The sequence below is a fragment of the Triplophysa rosa genome, linkage group LG6 (assembly GCF_024868665.1).
Source record: "Triplophysa rosa linkage group LG6, Trosa_1v2, whole genome shotgun sequence".
Taxonomy (NCBI): Eukaryota; Metazoa; Chordata; class Actinopteri; order Cypriniformes; family Nemacheilidae; genus Triplophysa; species Triplophysa rosa.
The window spans coordinates 20,782,627-20,796,781 of NC_079895.1; the positions used below are offsets into that span (position 1 = coordinate 20,782,627).

At 45.3% G+C, this 14,155-nt stretch overlaps 1 protein-coding gene across 3 annotated transcripts in view; it reads right to left on the bottom strand.

Moving 5' to 3' along the window:
* The window catches only part of enox1 (ecto-NOX disulfide-thiol exchanger 1), a 140,012-nt gene that overhangs the window by 14,320 nt on the left and 111,537 nt on the right, over positions 1–14,155 (bottom strand). For all 3 annotated transcript variants that reach the window (XM_057336775.1, XM_057336773.1, XM_057336772.1), the window contains 2 exons: positions 8,547–8,654; positions 6,643–6,702 (listed from right to left, as the gene is read on the bottom strand). In XM_057336775.1, coding sequence (XP_057192758.1) covers positions 6,643–6,702; positions 8,547–8,654 — 168 coding nt within the window. The remainder of the gene's footprint in view (positions 1–6,642; positions 6,703–8,546; positions 8,655–14,155) is intronic.

The following is a 14,155-nucleotide window of genomic DNA, read 5'->3' on the forward strand; positions in this document are numbered from 1 at the left end:
AAAAGTACAAGTAACTAGAGAAATTGTTACTCAAGTAAAAGTAAAAGTCACTATTTTAAAAATTACTTGAGTAAAAGTAAAAAAGTATGCAATGAAAAAACTACTCAAGTAGCTAGTTACTTAGTTACTTTGTATCTGATTATATAGGCCTACTACATTAAATTAATATTAACGCCAATATTTTAATATGACATTTTAATCAATATTTTTAATTATCATAAGCAGATATCTTTGCAATATACTAGAGAGACTAAAGAATAGACAACACAGAAGAGACAAGCATTTCTGTAAATTTCATCTAGTCCTGATGTCAATGTAGTTTACACAACTTATTTAGAATAATAGACCATGTCAAACTAAAGCATTAACTAAACTCAGAGCATTTCCTAAGATGATCTAGAACATCTGCAGTGCTCTCTTAAATGAAATACACATTTTTGAACAAAGCTCATGTTTTCTCGTGTTGTGTCACGTGTGTGTTGTGAAACGCTCTTACTTGTAAACAAACAGTAAACAGTGAACCACACGCCCATCAACAAGTTTTCTTCCTTCTGTTCTTCAAATGTATATTTCTGCAAGCCCACGTCTCTGTGTCTGACAGGTAACGCGCATGTTGCTGTGTCTGACGAACAGGTCGCGCGGGTGCGCGCATATGGCGGGCATTTATCATTGCTGGCAAACAATATGACACATTTGCAGTTTTGATTGTATAGATATAGATTAATATCCACTTCATCCAACGCTCTTTGTGTTCTGCGTGTTCTTAATTTTCGCGCTACGAGGAGTGAGTAATCCTGCTTCAGATGATTCAGATCGTGCTGCGAACTGAACAAATCATTTGAACTGATTCATTAGCCTATTCAAATGGTTTTGCCCATTGTTCAATTAATGCTTTCAAAAGAATCGACTCAAAAGAATCGATCACTCGGGAATGCCCGTAAAAAGAGACGACAACCTTGAAATAAACAACGCGTTTTAAAAAGCATATTTTAAAATGAAGGAACGAAGGAACGTCACGCAATGTAAGTTATGTAACGAAGTAAAAGTACAGATTTTCTATTAGAAATTTACTCAAGTAAGAGTAAAAGTACATACTTTTAATTTTACTTAAAAAGTACATATTTCCCAAAATGTTACTCAAGTAAATGTAACGAAGTAAATGTAGCGCGTTACTACCCACCTCTGATGTATTAAGCAAAAAGCAATTGAATCAATAAGGAAGCTGACTGATGAAATCTCTTAGGTGGTGTGTGACACCTACAGTATCACCAGCACTGAAGCAAAATGACCTGAATCTGCACGAGTCAACAATCTTCAGTCACATTTATTTATTTATTTATTCATTTATTTATTAGATATTATTTATTATAATGATCTTGCTTGGTCTATAAACACCATGCACTGTGCTGTGTTTTACCTTTCTGTGTTTTTCTTATTTGCTCCTGTAAAGCTGCTTTGGAACAATGCACATTGTGAAAAGCGCTATATAAATAAAATTGAATTGAATTGAATTGAATTTATGATGGGACTTTTTGAAGACACCATTGCCTGACCCAAACCTGTTACACTGCAGCTCAAGTCAGGACAGGATCATGAAATGACCTTTGGGCAACTGATAGGAATGAAGGATTCAGTTTACAAAAAGTCTATGGGATGAACCTGACAGAGCCTGTAACTACACACATCATCAGAAAAGAGAGGAGACCTGTGATGAAGAATCAGCCTGATGATCATCTCTAAACCACTATACTTAGACTGAGCTTCATGATATACAACTTTTGGAATACCATTTCTTTATTATTCTTAAATAAAAAAACAACACAAACATGCTTAGGCCCATGCATCCAGGCATGCATTTTATTTTTAATCTCCATAGATAATAGGTATCGGTGTCATCTTTTACCTGCAATAAGAGTCAAGAATGTTAAGTCAGTAAACAATATAGAAATAGTTTCTAAATCTGCAATCTTCTTAAAACTAAATCTCCAGTTTTAGGTTTGTGTTCTTTATATTGTCAAGGTCAATGTATTGAAGTTTTTGCTGTTGAATTTGCTGTTGAATGTTCAACCTTTAAGACTTTAAAAAGTGTAACAACCAGCCAATAGCAGCGCTGCTGATCACTTGTTCTTCTATCAATATATGCTGCCTTTCCAAACAGTGCATGAGCGTGCAATGATCCCAGACAATTTAATCCAGATATACTAATCGTACACAACAGGTGCGTTCGAAGAACCATATTATCCAGATCATGATTTGCGGGATTAGGTCATCTCGGATATTTAATTTGATCTTGGATGTAGTAAGCGACGTACGAAGAACGGGCCCCAGGTCTAGATTTATGATGATCACAGACGTCCAATCACAACTGACTTCCGGAAAAGGGGAAGTAACCAATGAGATTTGAGGTTACAACCAAACAGCAAGTCCATGCAGAACCATGCAGCGAGTGCGTGACGAGGATGAGGTGTCCGGATGGCGATTTGCTGGCATCGGACCCTGAAGACTCTCTAGCTCCCAGCTTTGGCTGGTCAAGCCCAGGATGAGGCTGATGCAGAGATGTCTGCCATGCTTGCCCGGGCCCCCTGGTACCTGGACACGGAGCGCAGTGCCAAGATGCGTTCCACCCTGACTTCCCTCGACTCAGGGCAGGCTAAGGGATATGTCGACATCCCCCAGGTTGAGTGTGCCATCGCGGTGCATCTATATCCGCAGACCGCCGCCACCTGGAGGGGTCAACCAAGGCTCCCTTCCAAGGCGTGTAAGTTTTCTTCGGCACTCGTGTTGAAAGCTTATGCTGCTGCGGGTCAGGCGGCTCTCCTGTTTTTGCCAAGTGGATGAAGTCCTTAAGGTTGACCCTGGGACAACATTTAAATCAACCAATCAGATTTCAGAAATAAATGTACAGTTTATTTTAAGTTTAATCTTCCAACCAGGGTTAGGTGCTTCTAAACCATTGTTTTTCACTTATCATTTCCCTCTGATTTTAGGGGTAAGTTATGGTTAGGGTTTGGTGTGGGTTTAGGTTTTATTTATAAAAATGTTGTCCTTAGGACAACACAATATGTTGCCCTGAGGACATCAACCACTTCAGGCAAAATCAGGTCAAGCGGGTTAGGTCGCCTCCGCCTTCCACGCCATGGCTATCCTGCAGGTCCACCATGCCAAGGCGCTGTAACAACAGGACGAGAGAAGACACGACCCAGCTGGCATGCAGGAACTCTGCACTGCCACCAACTTTGCTCTCCTGGTGAATAGGGTGACGCCGTGCGGCGCTGGGTCGATGCCGAGAATGTATGCTTTCTCGAAGTGCCCATTTTGCAAGGGGGGCTGTTTGGCGATACCGTCGAGGAATTATCTCAGCAGCTCTCGGCGGTGAAGAAGCAGATGGATGCCATAAAACACATCTTGCCCCACTGTGACCCGGCTGCCGTTAGGCCGCTTCCCAGCAGACCCGACCCAGCTCTGGTGCCCCCCCTCCCTCCCTCCATGTGACCCCCTGTGGATGTAGAGCTCCGCGGAGGAGAGCATCTTCCCCAAATCAGCAACCCTCCAGGAAGACAGCGAAGCGGCCCTGACGGGGCAAGCCAAGGGAGACCCAGGACATTGGGCATGACTCCAGCCACTACATAGCTATCAAGTCGCACCGGGGCGGATCCTGCCCCGCCCAACTTGTCTCAAAAGAGCTTCCCATCTCCCTGGGTGTTTTTCTCAGCAGGGCGCAGCCTCACCTCGATGTTGCGTCAGGCCAATCTCGCGGCACTCTCCACTCGACAGTGCGTCATGCAGCGACAAGGGACAGTGGACAGTGATGCAGATCGCTCCCCTAGTCCCTCTGTCACGGAGTCTGGGGGCTTGGTTAGAGCTCCCCAACTCGTCACGTTGGCTACTGTGGACGATCCATCTCGGCTATGCGATCCAGTTTTCCAGACGCCCACCCAAGTTTCGGGCCATCCTGTTTACCTCTGTTCAAGGCGAGAATGCTCCCATGCTTCGGGCTGAGGTCGCCACCCTTCTGGCAGTATTTCCATCATGCCCCACTGCCGTCGCACCCTAGCCCCTTGGTCAGACATCACCTTTCTCTGAGCCGGGGTTCTGGTGATGACGGTCACCTCCTTGTTCAGCTGGGGTGCTGTGTGCTGCGGGCATGCAGTGTTGTCGTTGGACGGGCCCCCGCCTGCAGTGGCATATCAATTGCCTAGAGTTGCTGGCTGCTTGGCTTGCTCTGAAGAGAATTCTTCCCCTCATTCAGGGCACGCACGGCTGCCGTGGAATACATCAACCGTCAGGTAGGCATTCGCTCACGGCAGATGTCGCTAGTCGCCGCCAGACACCTCCTCTTGAGTCAGCAGGTGGTGAAAACCCTGTGGGCCACTCACATCTCCGGCAACCTCAACCAGACAGCCGATGCGCTCTCTCGGCAGGTTAGGCTCCATGGAGAGGGGTGACTCCACCCCCGCATTGTCCAGCTAATCTTGGAGCAGTTCGGGCAGGCACAGGTGGATTGGGCTATGCCCAACACCTTTGCCAGGTTTTATAAGTGTGGAGCCGGTGTCTTACACGGTACCAACAGGTAAGTCCGGCAGCCGGCTGGGCATAATCCTGAAAAGCACCTTCTCCCCTTCTCTAGGTGAGTCAGTGCGCTATTTCAGCTTCCCTACTCCCCCCCGCACCGGGCAGTGCGGCTCGTATACCAAGCCGAGTACAGGTAGAGTTATCCCTCGTAAGGTGAACCTCTATACCCGAGCTAGTGCTCCATACATAGTGACTCCCCCCGGGTCGTCATGTCTGACGTTTCCTCACTCTACGATTCCCCTGTTCTTGAACCTGTGACATCCCCCCGGTGGACACTCCACCTCTTCTGTGCACCCCTCGGTTGGGGCCCCGCACACCCATATCCCATGAGATCTCCCCACTGGTGAGACAGTTTAGGTATTTCCACATGCTTAACTCCCTCCGACAGGAAGTGGTCCTAGTGGAGGGAACTAGTGTTGTCAAAAATCCTGGTACTTCGGTTCCAAGTCGGTACCTAAAAACAAAAAAATTGTCGGTACCTAATTTTCATAAGACCCGGTAGCACCAACGTACCGGGTCAACCGGGTACTGATGTTCTGTTTGACAGGTTGTCAGTCGGAAACTTTTTATAGACGCAATAAGACGTGATGAGCGGATAAGCGCGGCTCCGATCCACAAGAGATGCACACAGAAATACTTCAGATTAAAGTCATATCACGAAGAAAGCAAAGTTTTGTGGTTAACGGAGGAAACATCTGGATTTAAGTTAACAAGTTCAAGCGGTAAATTTCAAATTCTGTTCGCGTTTGCATAATGAATGTTGTATCATATGTTAAGTTAAAGGTTACGTTAAAATAAACATCCCTGTTTGCATGTTAATTTGTTAGCGCCAATGCTAATCCAGTCAAGTGTCCTTATTAACCATTTAATGCTTTTATAACTGTAATGGGGTAAAATAAATGGGAGGACAGGATGGGGTTTACAGTACCTATTTTTATATAGGCCTATCTGAAATCTATGTGCTAGAAAACCATCATATTAACTGTATGACTAGCAATGTGTATGTCTTGGATAGATAACTCTATTAGGTTTAAAAAGCCACATTTAAACTAAAGAAAAATATATCGGTTGCATTTATTATTTTAATATACAGTTGTATATACCTTAATGCAAGTAATCTTGTGTAAATGCAGTATAAAAACTGATGTTTGTTTTAATATTGCATATGTATGTTGTTTGTACATTTATATTAACAATGAGCTTTATTAATAAAATTGTGTTTCAATTAGCATGTACTGGTGTTTTACTTTGGTACCGAAATTGGTACCGAGAACCGTGGAATTTTACTGGTATTGGTACGACTACTGAAATTTTGGTACCGTGACAACACGAGAGTGAACAAGACGTTGTGTCCTTCATGCCACAACGCTTCACGGTCCGCTGCAGCAACCGGGAGACGCCTCCCAGGTTCCTCAGCACAAAGCTGAATGAATGGGCACGTCATCTTCGTTTATACCCATATGTACGGTGCGGAGACTAGCATGCACATGCCATTCGCCAAGTTCATTGGCCTTTTAAAAGTATGATCAGAGATGATAGGCTCTCAAGTTCAAACCCCATTCTGTCACTCCATCAGGGAAAAGAGGTTACAGGCATAACCGAGACGTTATTAAAAGTGTGCTCTGCAGTAGCGGAGCATTTGTTGTGTGAAATCTTCATCTCCAGCTAACCTTGATCCATTAACAGCCACAAATGTTCAGATTCAGAATTTATTTAAATAATGGTTAAATTATTTAAATAGAAAAATAGTATACCGTTTATATAGGATACAACAAAGTGTCATCATGAATGTAAAAATGCATTTGAAATGCAATTCCAGGTTGGAAATGCTACCCCTTAAAAACATGTTTAATTCTGACACTGCTGCTGACCTCAGGCAAAATAGAAAGGAGTTTGTGCTCTCACATCCACATACAGATCAGAAGGCTAAAATTAACTCCTGAAATGAAGAGAAAAGCAGGATTGTGCAATATTAGCTTTTGAAGTGTGCTGCTATTTTAGAACAATCTTACTAGTGAACATCAGTGACTTAATGGATGCTGGACGTAACACCAAATCAGTGTGGTTTACCTTTTCATGGCCTTCAGAGCTGTGGTTTGTTAAATCCACCGATTCCATGGCGTTCAAAAGCTGCCAAGAAAGAAAATAAATACTCACTGGCAGGCCAAATCCTGTTTCACAACACCTGCTGCGAAGGAACTTTGCAGACATTGTTACCTCTAGGAAAATTCTGGCTGTCCTCGAGTTAACATGGCACTTAATAAAAAATTTTATGGATGCTCGTGAAAATGGAGGTAAAGACAACTACAGATACAGATGTATATATTGCGTAGGATTTTTTTTCTTTTATAAAGACTTTTACCGAAATGCCCATAATGGGAAACTCCAGTGGGAGTGCGTGACCATAACTACATTTCTTTCATGGGGTTTCTATACATCACACACTGGATGTCTCTACAGGGTCAGAAGTTATTTTGGAAACAGGCCCTATGTGGTTCTGAAAATGCACATTTGCTCCATCTGCTAGCTGTTTGGTCCAGAGAATAATAATGCATGGACTCCACAGGACCTTCACAACTATTGATGTTCCTATCATCACAGTCAAATAACATTTATGCAAACCAATGTCTGCTGTTAGAAAAATGGAGTAAACAAGTCTGGTGATTATTCCCTGTGCTCGGCCAAATACACTGGCACGCTGTAATGTGCAGTAAATAAAAACAACTCTACAGACATTGACATGAATGAAAACAAGGTTGTGACGGGGCATATCGTGTTTGTATATGTTTCCCAATGTACAGGTGTTGTGTAGCCTAATTATTCTTTACATTCTGTATTATAATGTGTGTTTCTAGTGTAGAAATGAAAGAACCCTGCAGTTGTGCCCTCCTGCAGAAAATGTATCTGGCCTATTTTAATAAAAATATATTTATCTTAAGAGGAGAAACTGTCCTGTTTTTGTCTATGTGTACTGGTGTTTATGTTTGTCTGCTCGCAGGTGTGTGTATGCCTCTACAATAGGTTTTTGCTGCATTTCTCAGTGCATGCACGGGGGAGTGAGGACAGTAAATGACCTCAGGCTGAAGGACTTCACTGTGTCACACATGAGAGATCAGACATTACCAAAACACAGTAGGCTGTGACTGAAGTAAACATTACTTTTAATGACTTACATTAGGCTTTCTGCTTCTCTTCAAACCCATGTTGGGGTAACTAACTAAAAATAGCAATGAAGCTAACCTAACTGCATTACTTTGAAAGAGCATGACAATACATCAGTTTTCCAGTAATGATCTCTGTTTTTTCAATCAGTGGTGGTGTGTGACAAAATATATAATTTTGTCACATTGTGTTGCCTGCATAGCTTTACAGTAAAAATTCATTAAATCAAATAAAAGTCAGATTATGTTCGTTTGTATGGATCATTTAAACAGTTTCAAGATTGCAGTAACTCCTGTATTTCTTGTCATCCTTTTTAGTGATTTACCAAATAATACAATTATTTTACAAAATAATATATTTAGTTCAAAGCTGCTGGTCATAACTGATTTCCTGTCAGTTATATTAATGATAGTGTTTTGTAGATTAATCGTTTTTTTATTGTAAATAAACCATTTTTAATGCTGCCATTTTTAAAACTTTTAAAATAAAGGTTCTTTACAGGTTCTTTGTCAATTTGTATGGTACCATAAAATATCTCTAACATCCACAGAACAATTTTCTACAGAATTTAAAAATGAATACATTAAAAATATTATTATATAATGCACAATAGAGTTGATCCTAATAAAAAAAAATAATAAACACATATTTTTGTATGTAAAGGCTAGCTTGACTGTTTAACTTTAATAAGCACCCTGAGACAGCAGCTTTGAAACAGTAATCTAATAACTGCGTCTCAACAATTACTGTTTATGTATTCAGATAGCATTATTAATGTATGCATAATATAAAAACTCAAATGATTCACCAACCTTTTCCCTGAGGCTGAGGACCTCTCCCTCCAGGTAACGCTGCTCATCTCTGGCCTGCTCCAGCTCCAACTCCTTCTCTTTCAGATCTTCTTGAAGCCGAAGCAGTTGCTGTGGAGACAAATAAGCAGATGGTTAGAACAATGAGCGTGTGGTGTCTACACACCACATAAACATTATTGACCAGCATAGAACAAAACACTTGCTTAAAGTAACCGAGGTGGAGGAGACAGAGACATATTTAACCAGTATATTAGTCAAATGTTTGTTGATGTGGTAAATTTCTGTGATTGAAAAGGTACTGAAAGCAAAAGATGCCATTACATTAGCATAGACATACAGTTTGTGTACCAAGCAAGTGGCATAATTACAACACCAGTGGAACATTGTTATAAGATTATTTTTTTAAACAATAGGTGAATGCTAATGTTAAACAAATAAGTTTGAGAACTTTCCCATTAAACTTTTTTTTTTATTAAGTAGACTAAACAATGACAGACTGCTGCATTCTCTGCGAATATCACTTTCTCCTCCCATAAAAAGGACAATCATTCTTACATTAGTATTGATTGTGTACATAAAAGCCCTATAGCAACTGCAGAATGTAAAATGAGAACAGGAGTGAAAGTGTGAGACAGAAAGAGAGAGAGAGCCTCTGCCAATGGCTGCACTATTACATCATTCTTCAAGAAAAACTGTCATGAACGGTGAGGGAACAAGGACACAAGTACAGAGGACCCAGACGCAGACAGCAGGTAAGGGGTTAACAAGACAGATTTTAATATAACTAAAAATACAAAACAAAACACCCACGTGGGGGAACATAAAACATGGGAATACGAAAACACGACAGGACAGGACTAAAACTGACAACATCTACACAAGACTAAAATTAACACTTGACATGGTATACAAATAGCTAACTGAACTAGACTAACAAAGCACAGGAACTCACCAAACAAACGATAATGATCCAACACAAGACAGAGAACACAGGGGCATTAAATAAAGGGACAAATCAAGAGGGAACAGGTGTGGGGCATGAACTAATTAACAGTCAAAACTAGGGATACAAAATGGCGGGAACACAGACAAGGACCGGAGAGAGTATCGAAAGCCGAAAGGGTCAAAATGACTCTCTCCACACACAACAAGGGATCCTGCCGTGATTCTGCCACAAGATCAAGACAGTCATGACAAGATGAGGCAGAATCACGACAGAACCCCCGCCTTAAGGAGCGATATCCTGACGCTCCAAAAGGCACAAACAAGACAAGACAGATTGTGACAAAAACCATAACAATACATGACAAAAACATGATACATAAAAAAAAGTCCAAACAATGACATGGCGCCGTCTCGAATGCCGGCTGGACAGCACATGGCACTGGCTGAAAGGCCGGCTAGACAGGACATGGTGCCGGCTAGAATGCCGGCTGGACAACACATGGCGCCGGCTGGATGGCCGGCTGGACAGTTCATGGCGCCGGCTGGATGGCCAGCTGGACAACACATGGCGCCGGCTGGATGGCCGGCAGGACAGTGCATGGCGCCTGCTGGAAGGCCGGCTGGACTGGACATGGCGCCGGCTCGATGGCCGGCTGGACAGTACATGGCGCTGGCTGGACAATACACGGCACCGGCTGGAAGGCCGACTGGACTGGACATGGCGCCGGCTGGATGACCGGCTGGACAGTACGTGGCGCCGGCTGGAAGACCGGCTGGACAATACATGGCGCCGGCTGGATGGCCGGCTGGACAATACATGGCGCCGGCTGGATGGCCGGCTGGACCGCACATGGCACCGGCTGGATGGCCGGCTGGACAGTATATGGCGCCGGCTGGAAGGCCGGCTGGACAATACATGGCGCCGGCTGGAAGACCGGCTGGACAATACATGGCACCGGCTGGATGGCCGGCTGGACCGTACATGGCGCCGGCTGGAAGGCCAGCTGGACAATACATGGTGCCGACTGGAGTACCGGCTGGGCAGGCCTGGATGTCGACGAGACGGGGCAGGAAGTCGGTGGCTGGGCAGCGCTCTCTGGCGGCTGGGCAGCGCTCTCCGACAGCTGGGCAGTGCTCTCTGGCAGCTGGGCAGCAAACAAGGACAGGAACAACACATAACAGGGTGTCGACTCGACAGGCCTGGGTACCAGCTGGGATGCCGGAAGGCATCTGTGGCGGGAACAGGACACTGGCGGTCTCGACCCTGGAGGGAAACCAGACGACCTCAACCCTGGAAGGGAGCCCGGCGGTCTCGATCCTGGATGGGGTTCCGGCAGTCTCGACTCTGGAAGGGAGTCCGGCGGTCCCGACTCTGGACTGGAGCCAGGCAGCCTCAGGCATGGAAGGCAGTCCGGCGGCTTCGACCCTGGAGGGGAGTCCGGCGGTATCGATCCCTCCCGCTGCGATCCCTCTGTCTGCTGGGTCCTGAAGTGGTTGGATCGTTCTGTCAGGAACGGTGAGGGAACAAGGACACAAGTACAGAGGACCCAGACGCAGACAGCGGGTAAGGGGTTAACAAGACAGACTTTAATATAACTAAAAATAAAAAACAAAAGACCCACGTGGGGGAACATAACAAATCATGGGAATACGAAAACACGACAGGACAGGACTAAAACTGACTACATCTACATAAGACTAAAATTAACACTTGACATAGTATACAAATAACTAAACTGAACTAGACTAACAAAGCACAGGAACTCACCAAACAAACGACAACGATCCAACACAAGACATAGAACACAGGGGCATTAAATAAGGGGACAAATCAAGAGGGAACAGGTGTGGGGCATGAACTAATTAACAGTCAAAATGAGGGATACAAAAGGGCGGGAAAACAGACAAGGACCGGAGAGAGTACCGAAAGCCGAAAGGATTAAAATGGCTCTCTCCACACACAACAAGGGATCCTGCCGTGATTCTGCCACAAGATCAAGACAGACATGACAAGATGAGGCAGAATCACAACAAAAAACATTGTCATCATCTGATGCTGATTTGACAGTTAACTCACGGAGGTGTGAGGGAGTGTGTCAATGTTGCAGATGGGTGATTGACTTGTGAGCTTAACACTTGTGCACAACTGACCTTTCACGTATGTTAGAATGCGTGTTGCTGGACGCTTTTTAGAGGGGAGTCCGTCCACTTGTCTTTTAGCTTAGACCCATTAAAATTTTGTGATTGATCTCTCTTTATTAATACCCATAGCTGTGTGCAGTCATTGGTTACAAAATGTCTCGACGTATGTGTGTTTACACCGACCCAATGTTTAAGGTAAAGTTAGTTAAATTCATGTTTAAATATGTAGCATTGTGGTCGTGTGAGGCTTGACATTTCATTCCTTTGTATGTCTTCATACAGTATATGCCAGAACGACAATAAAGTTCACTTAAACTCTGGTTACATATAGTTATTCAAATATAGAGCACAGTCCTTTTTCTTACCTCACTACAACCTAAGACAGCATGTAAAACCTCATAAATCTAAGCTTAAGACTATTCAAAAGAGAATTTAAGTATAAAAAAGTCTTAATAAAAACAGGACCTGCTTAAGAGTAGATAATAGTTATTAAAGACATTTTTCAGCAATGAAAACTTTCATCAAAGACTAGACTCCTACATGTAAGTGATGACTCATCTGGCACTTAAAGGACTGATAATGATGTCAACGTACAGTACAATGGCAACCCTAGGTCTTAAGACTTTGGAACCTTTATGAATCACACCTATTCTTAGAAATAAGGAATAAGAGTAAAATTACCTTAGATTACGCTATACTTTATTTAAACACTTAAGACAGTTTTTGCTTAAGTCTCACTGTTTTCTGACTCTAGTACAATGTGTCACAGTTGCAGATTAAAAAGGGAAAAATGACACAGAAAAACACTGAAATTTATGGTTCCCTTTCTGTCGGTCTCTCGACGTTGTGTCGAACCGACAGAATGGGTTTGTCTTGAGAACCTATCATCTTCTGAGTATTTAGAAAAGGCCAATGAAAATTGGCGAATGAAATTTGCATGCCGGGCTCCTTCCCGGATGTCCGGGTATAAGAGGGAAGACGGCGTGCTCATTCATTCACCTTTTGTTCTTCAGAGCCTACGCATCTGGTGAGCTTCTCTACGATCTGGGTGATCATTCTTTCTGCTGGAATCTACGACGTGGACAGCGGACGGTCCCTTCCTGCAGTGACTCTACCCTGGGCGTCTCGGCAGTTCCGGAGGTGTTCGAGCAAAAATTTCCTTTTCTAAAAGAGTAAATTTCTCCAGCGTGGCTTGTCCCGCTGTTCTCATGGGTGCAACACACTCATCGAGGAGGGGGACGGACACAATGCCTGCTTCCAGTACGCTGGGGCAGACGTTGTGGATACGTCCTGCCCGCACTGCGGGCGGTGACGATTCAGACGTTGCGTCACAGGTGGCTGTGTTCCCACGGGACTCAGCCACCACCTCATTTGCTCCCCGTTCCGTGGCGGCAGGACTACGGCCCTGCCATCCGCTATGGCAAGCAGCGAGGGTGATATGAGGATTACTGTGAGCGATAATCCGCCAGCCACGGCTCACGGACGTTCACACCTCGTTTCGCTCGTCTGACCGTTCCCCAAAAAAGACGGTCCGCCGTCTTGTTCCTCAATCACGTATTCGGACACGATGCGTGATGATGAGATTCTCTTGCAGCATCGGGGGGTGACGTACTGCCATCCGACTCCGACGATACCTCGGGCTCCCTCCCTCGGGGGGTCGAGCCCAGGAAGAAGCGGACATCGAAATGTCAGCCATGCTTTCCCGGGCCGCCGTGAGTGTTGGGTTGCAGCGCCTCGGCCGTCGAGTCCCGTGCACTGTCTGCTTCCCAGCAGCCCTGGTCCTCTTCAACGCCCTCCAGCTCTGGCGCCCCCCACTCAGGCGCCCCCTCCCCCCCCCTGGAGGAGACAGCGAAGAGGAGACCATCGCCCCATCAGCAGCCACGGGGCAGCGGCCGTCATGGGAAAACCTCAGGGGGATCGAGGCTACCATTGGGGCCGACCCCAGCCACATCGCTGGGAAGTCGGATAGGGACGGATCCTGGCCCGTCCCTCCATCTGCTGGCCCCCTCCGGGGGGCTGGCGCCCACTTACTCTCAAAAAGGAGAGTTTCCTCTCTCTCTGGGTTACCACAGCCGCTCTCACCCTCTGCACGACGGTGAGCGGCAAACTCGACGTTGCGTCATGGCAAAGCGCAATGTCGAGTATAAACACCAGCCCTCAGCACTCTCAGTCTCAGTCAGACAGCTGCGCAGTCGCCAGGCAGGAAAAATGGCAGAGCAGATCTCCTCCCCGGGGGACCTCCCCCGGCAAGGAATCCGTACTGCTAGCTATCGAACCACCCTCCGCGGGGGCGATGAAGCAGATCAGACCTCTAGTCCCCCTGTCACAGTTCTGGGAGCCTGGTCTCAGCTTCCCAGACTGTCAGGCTGGCTGAGGAAGACGATCCGTCTCGGCTACGCGATTCAGTCGCTACACATTTGCCCAAGTTCCGGGGTTTACCTCAGTCAGAGGCAGGGATGCCCCTGTACTTCGGGCGGACGTCGCCTCCCTTCTGGTGAAGGGAGCGATCGAGCCCATCCCAC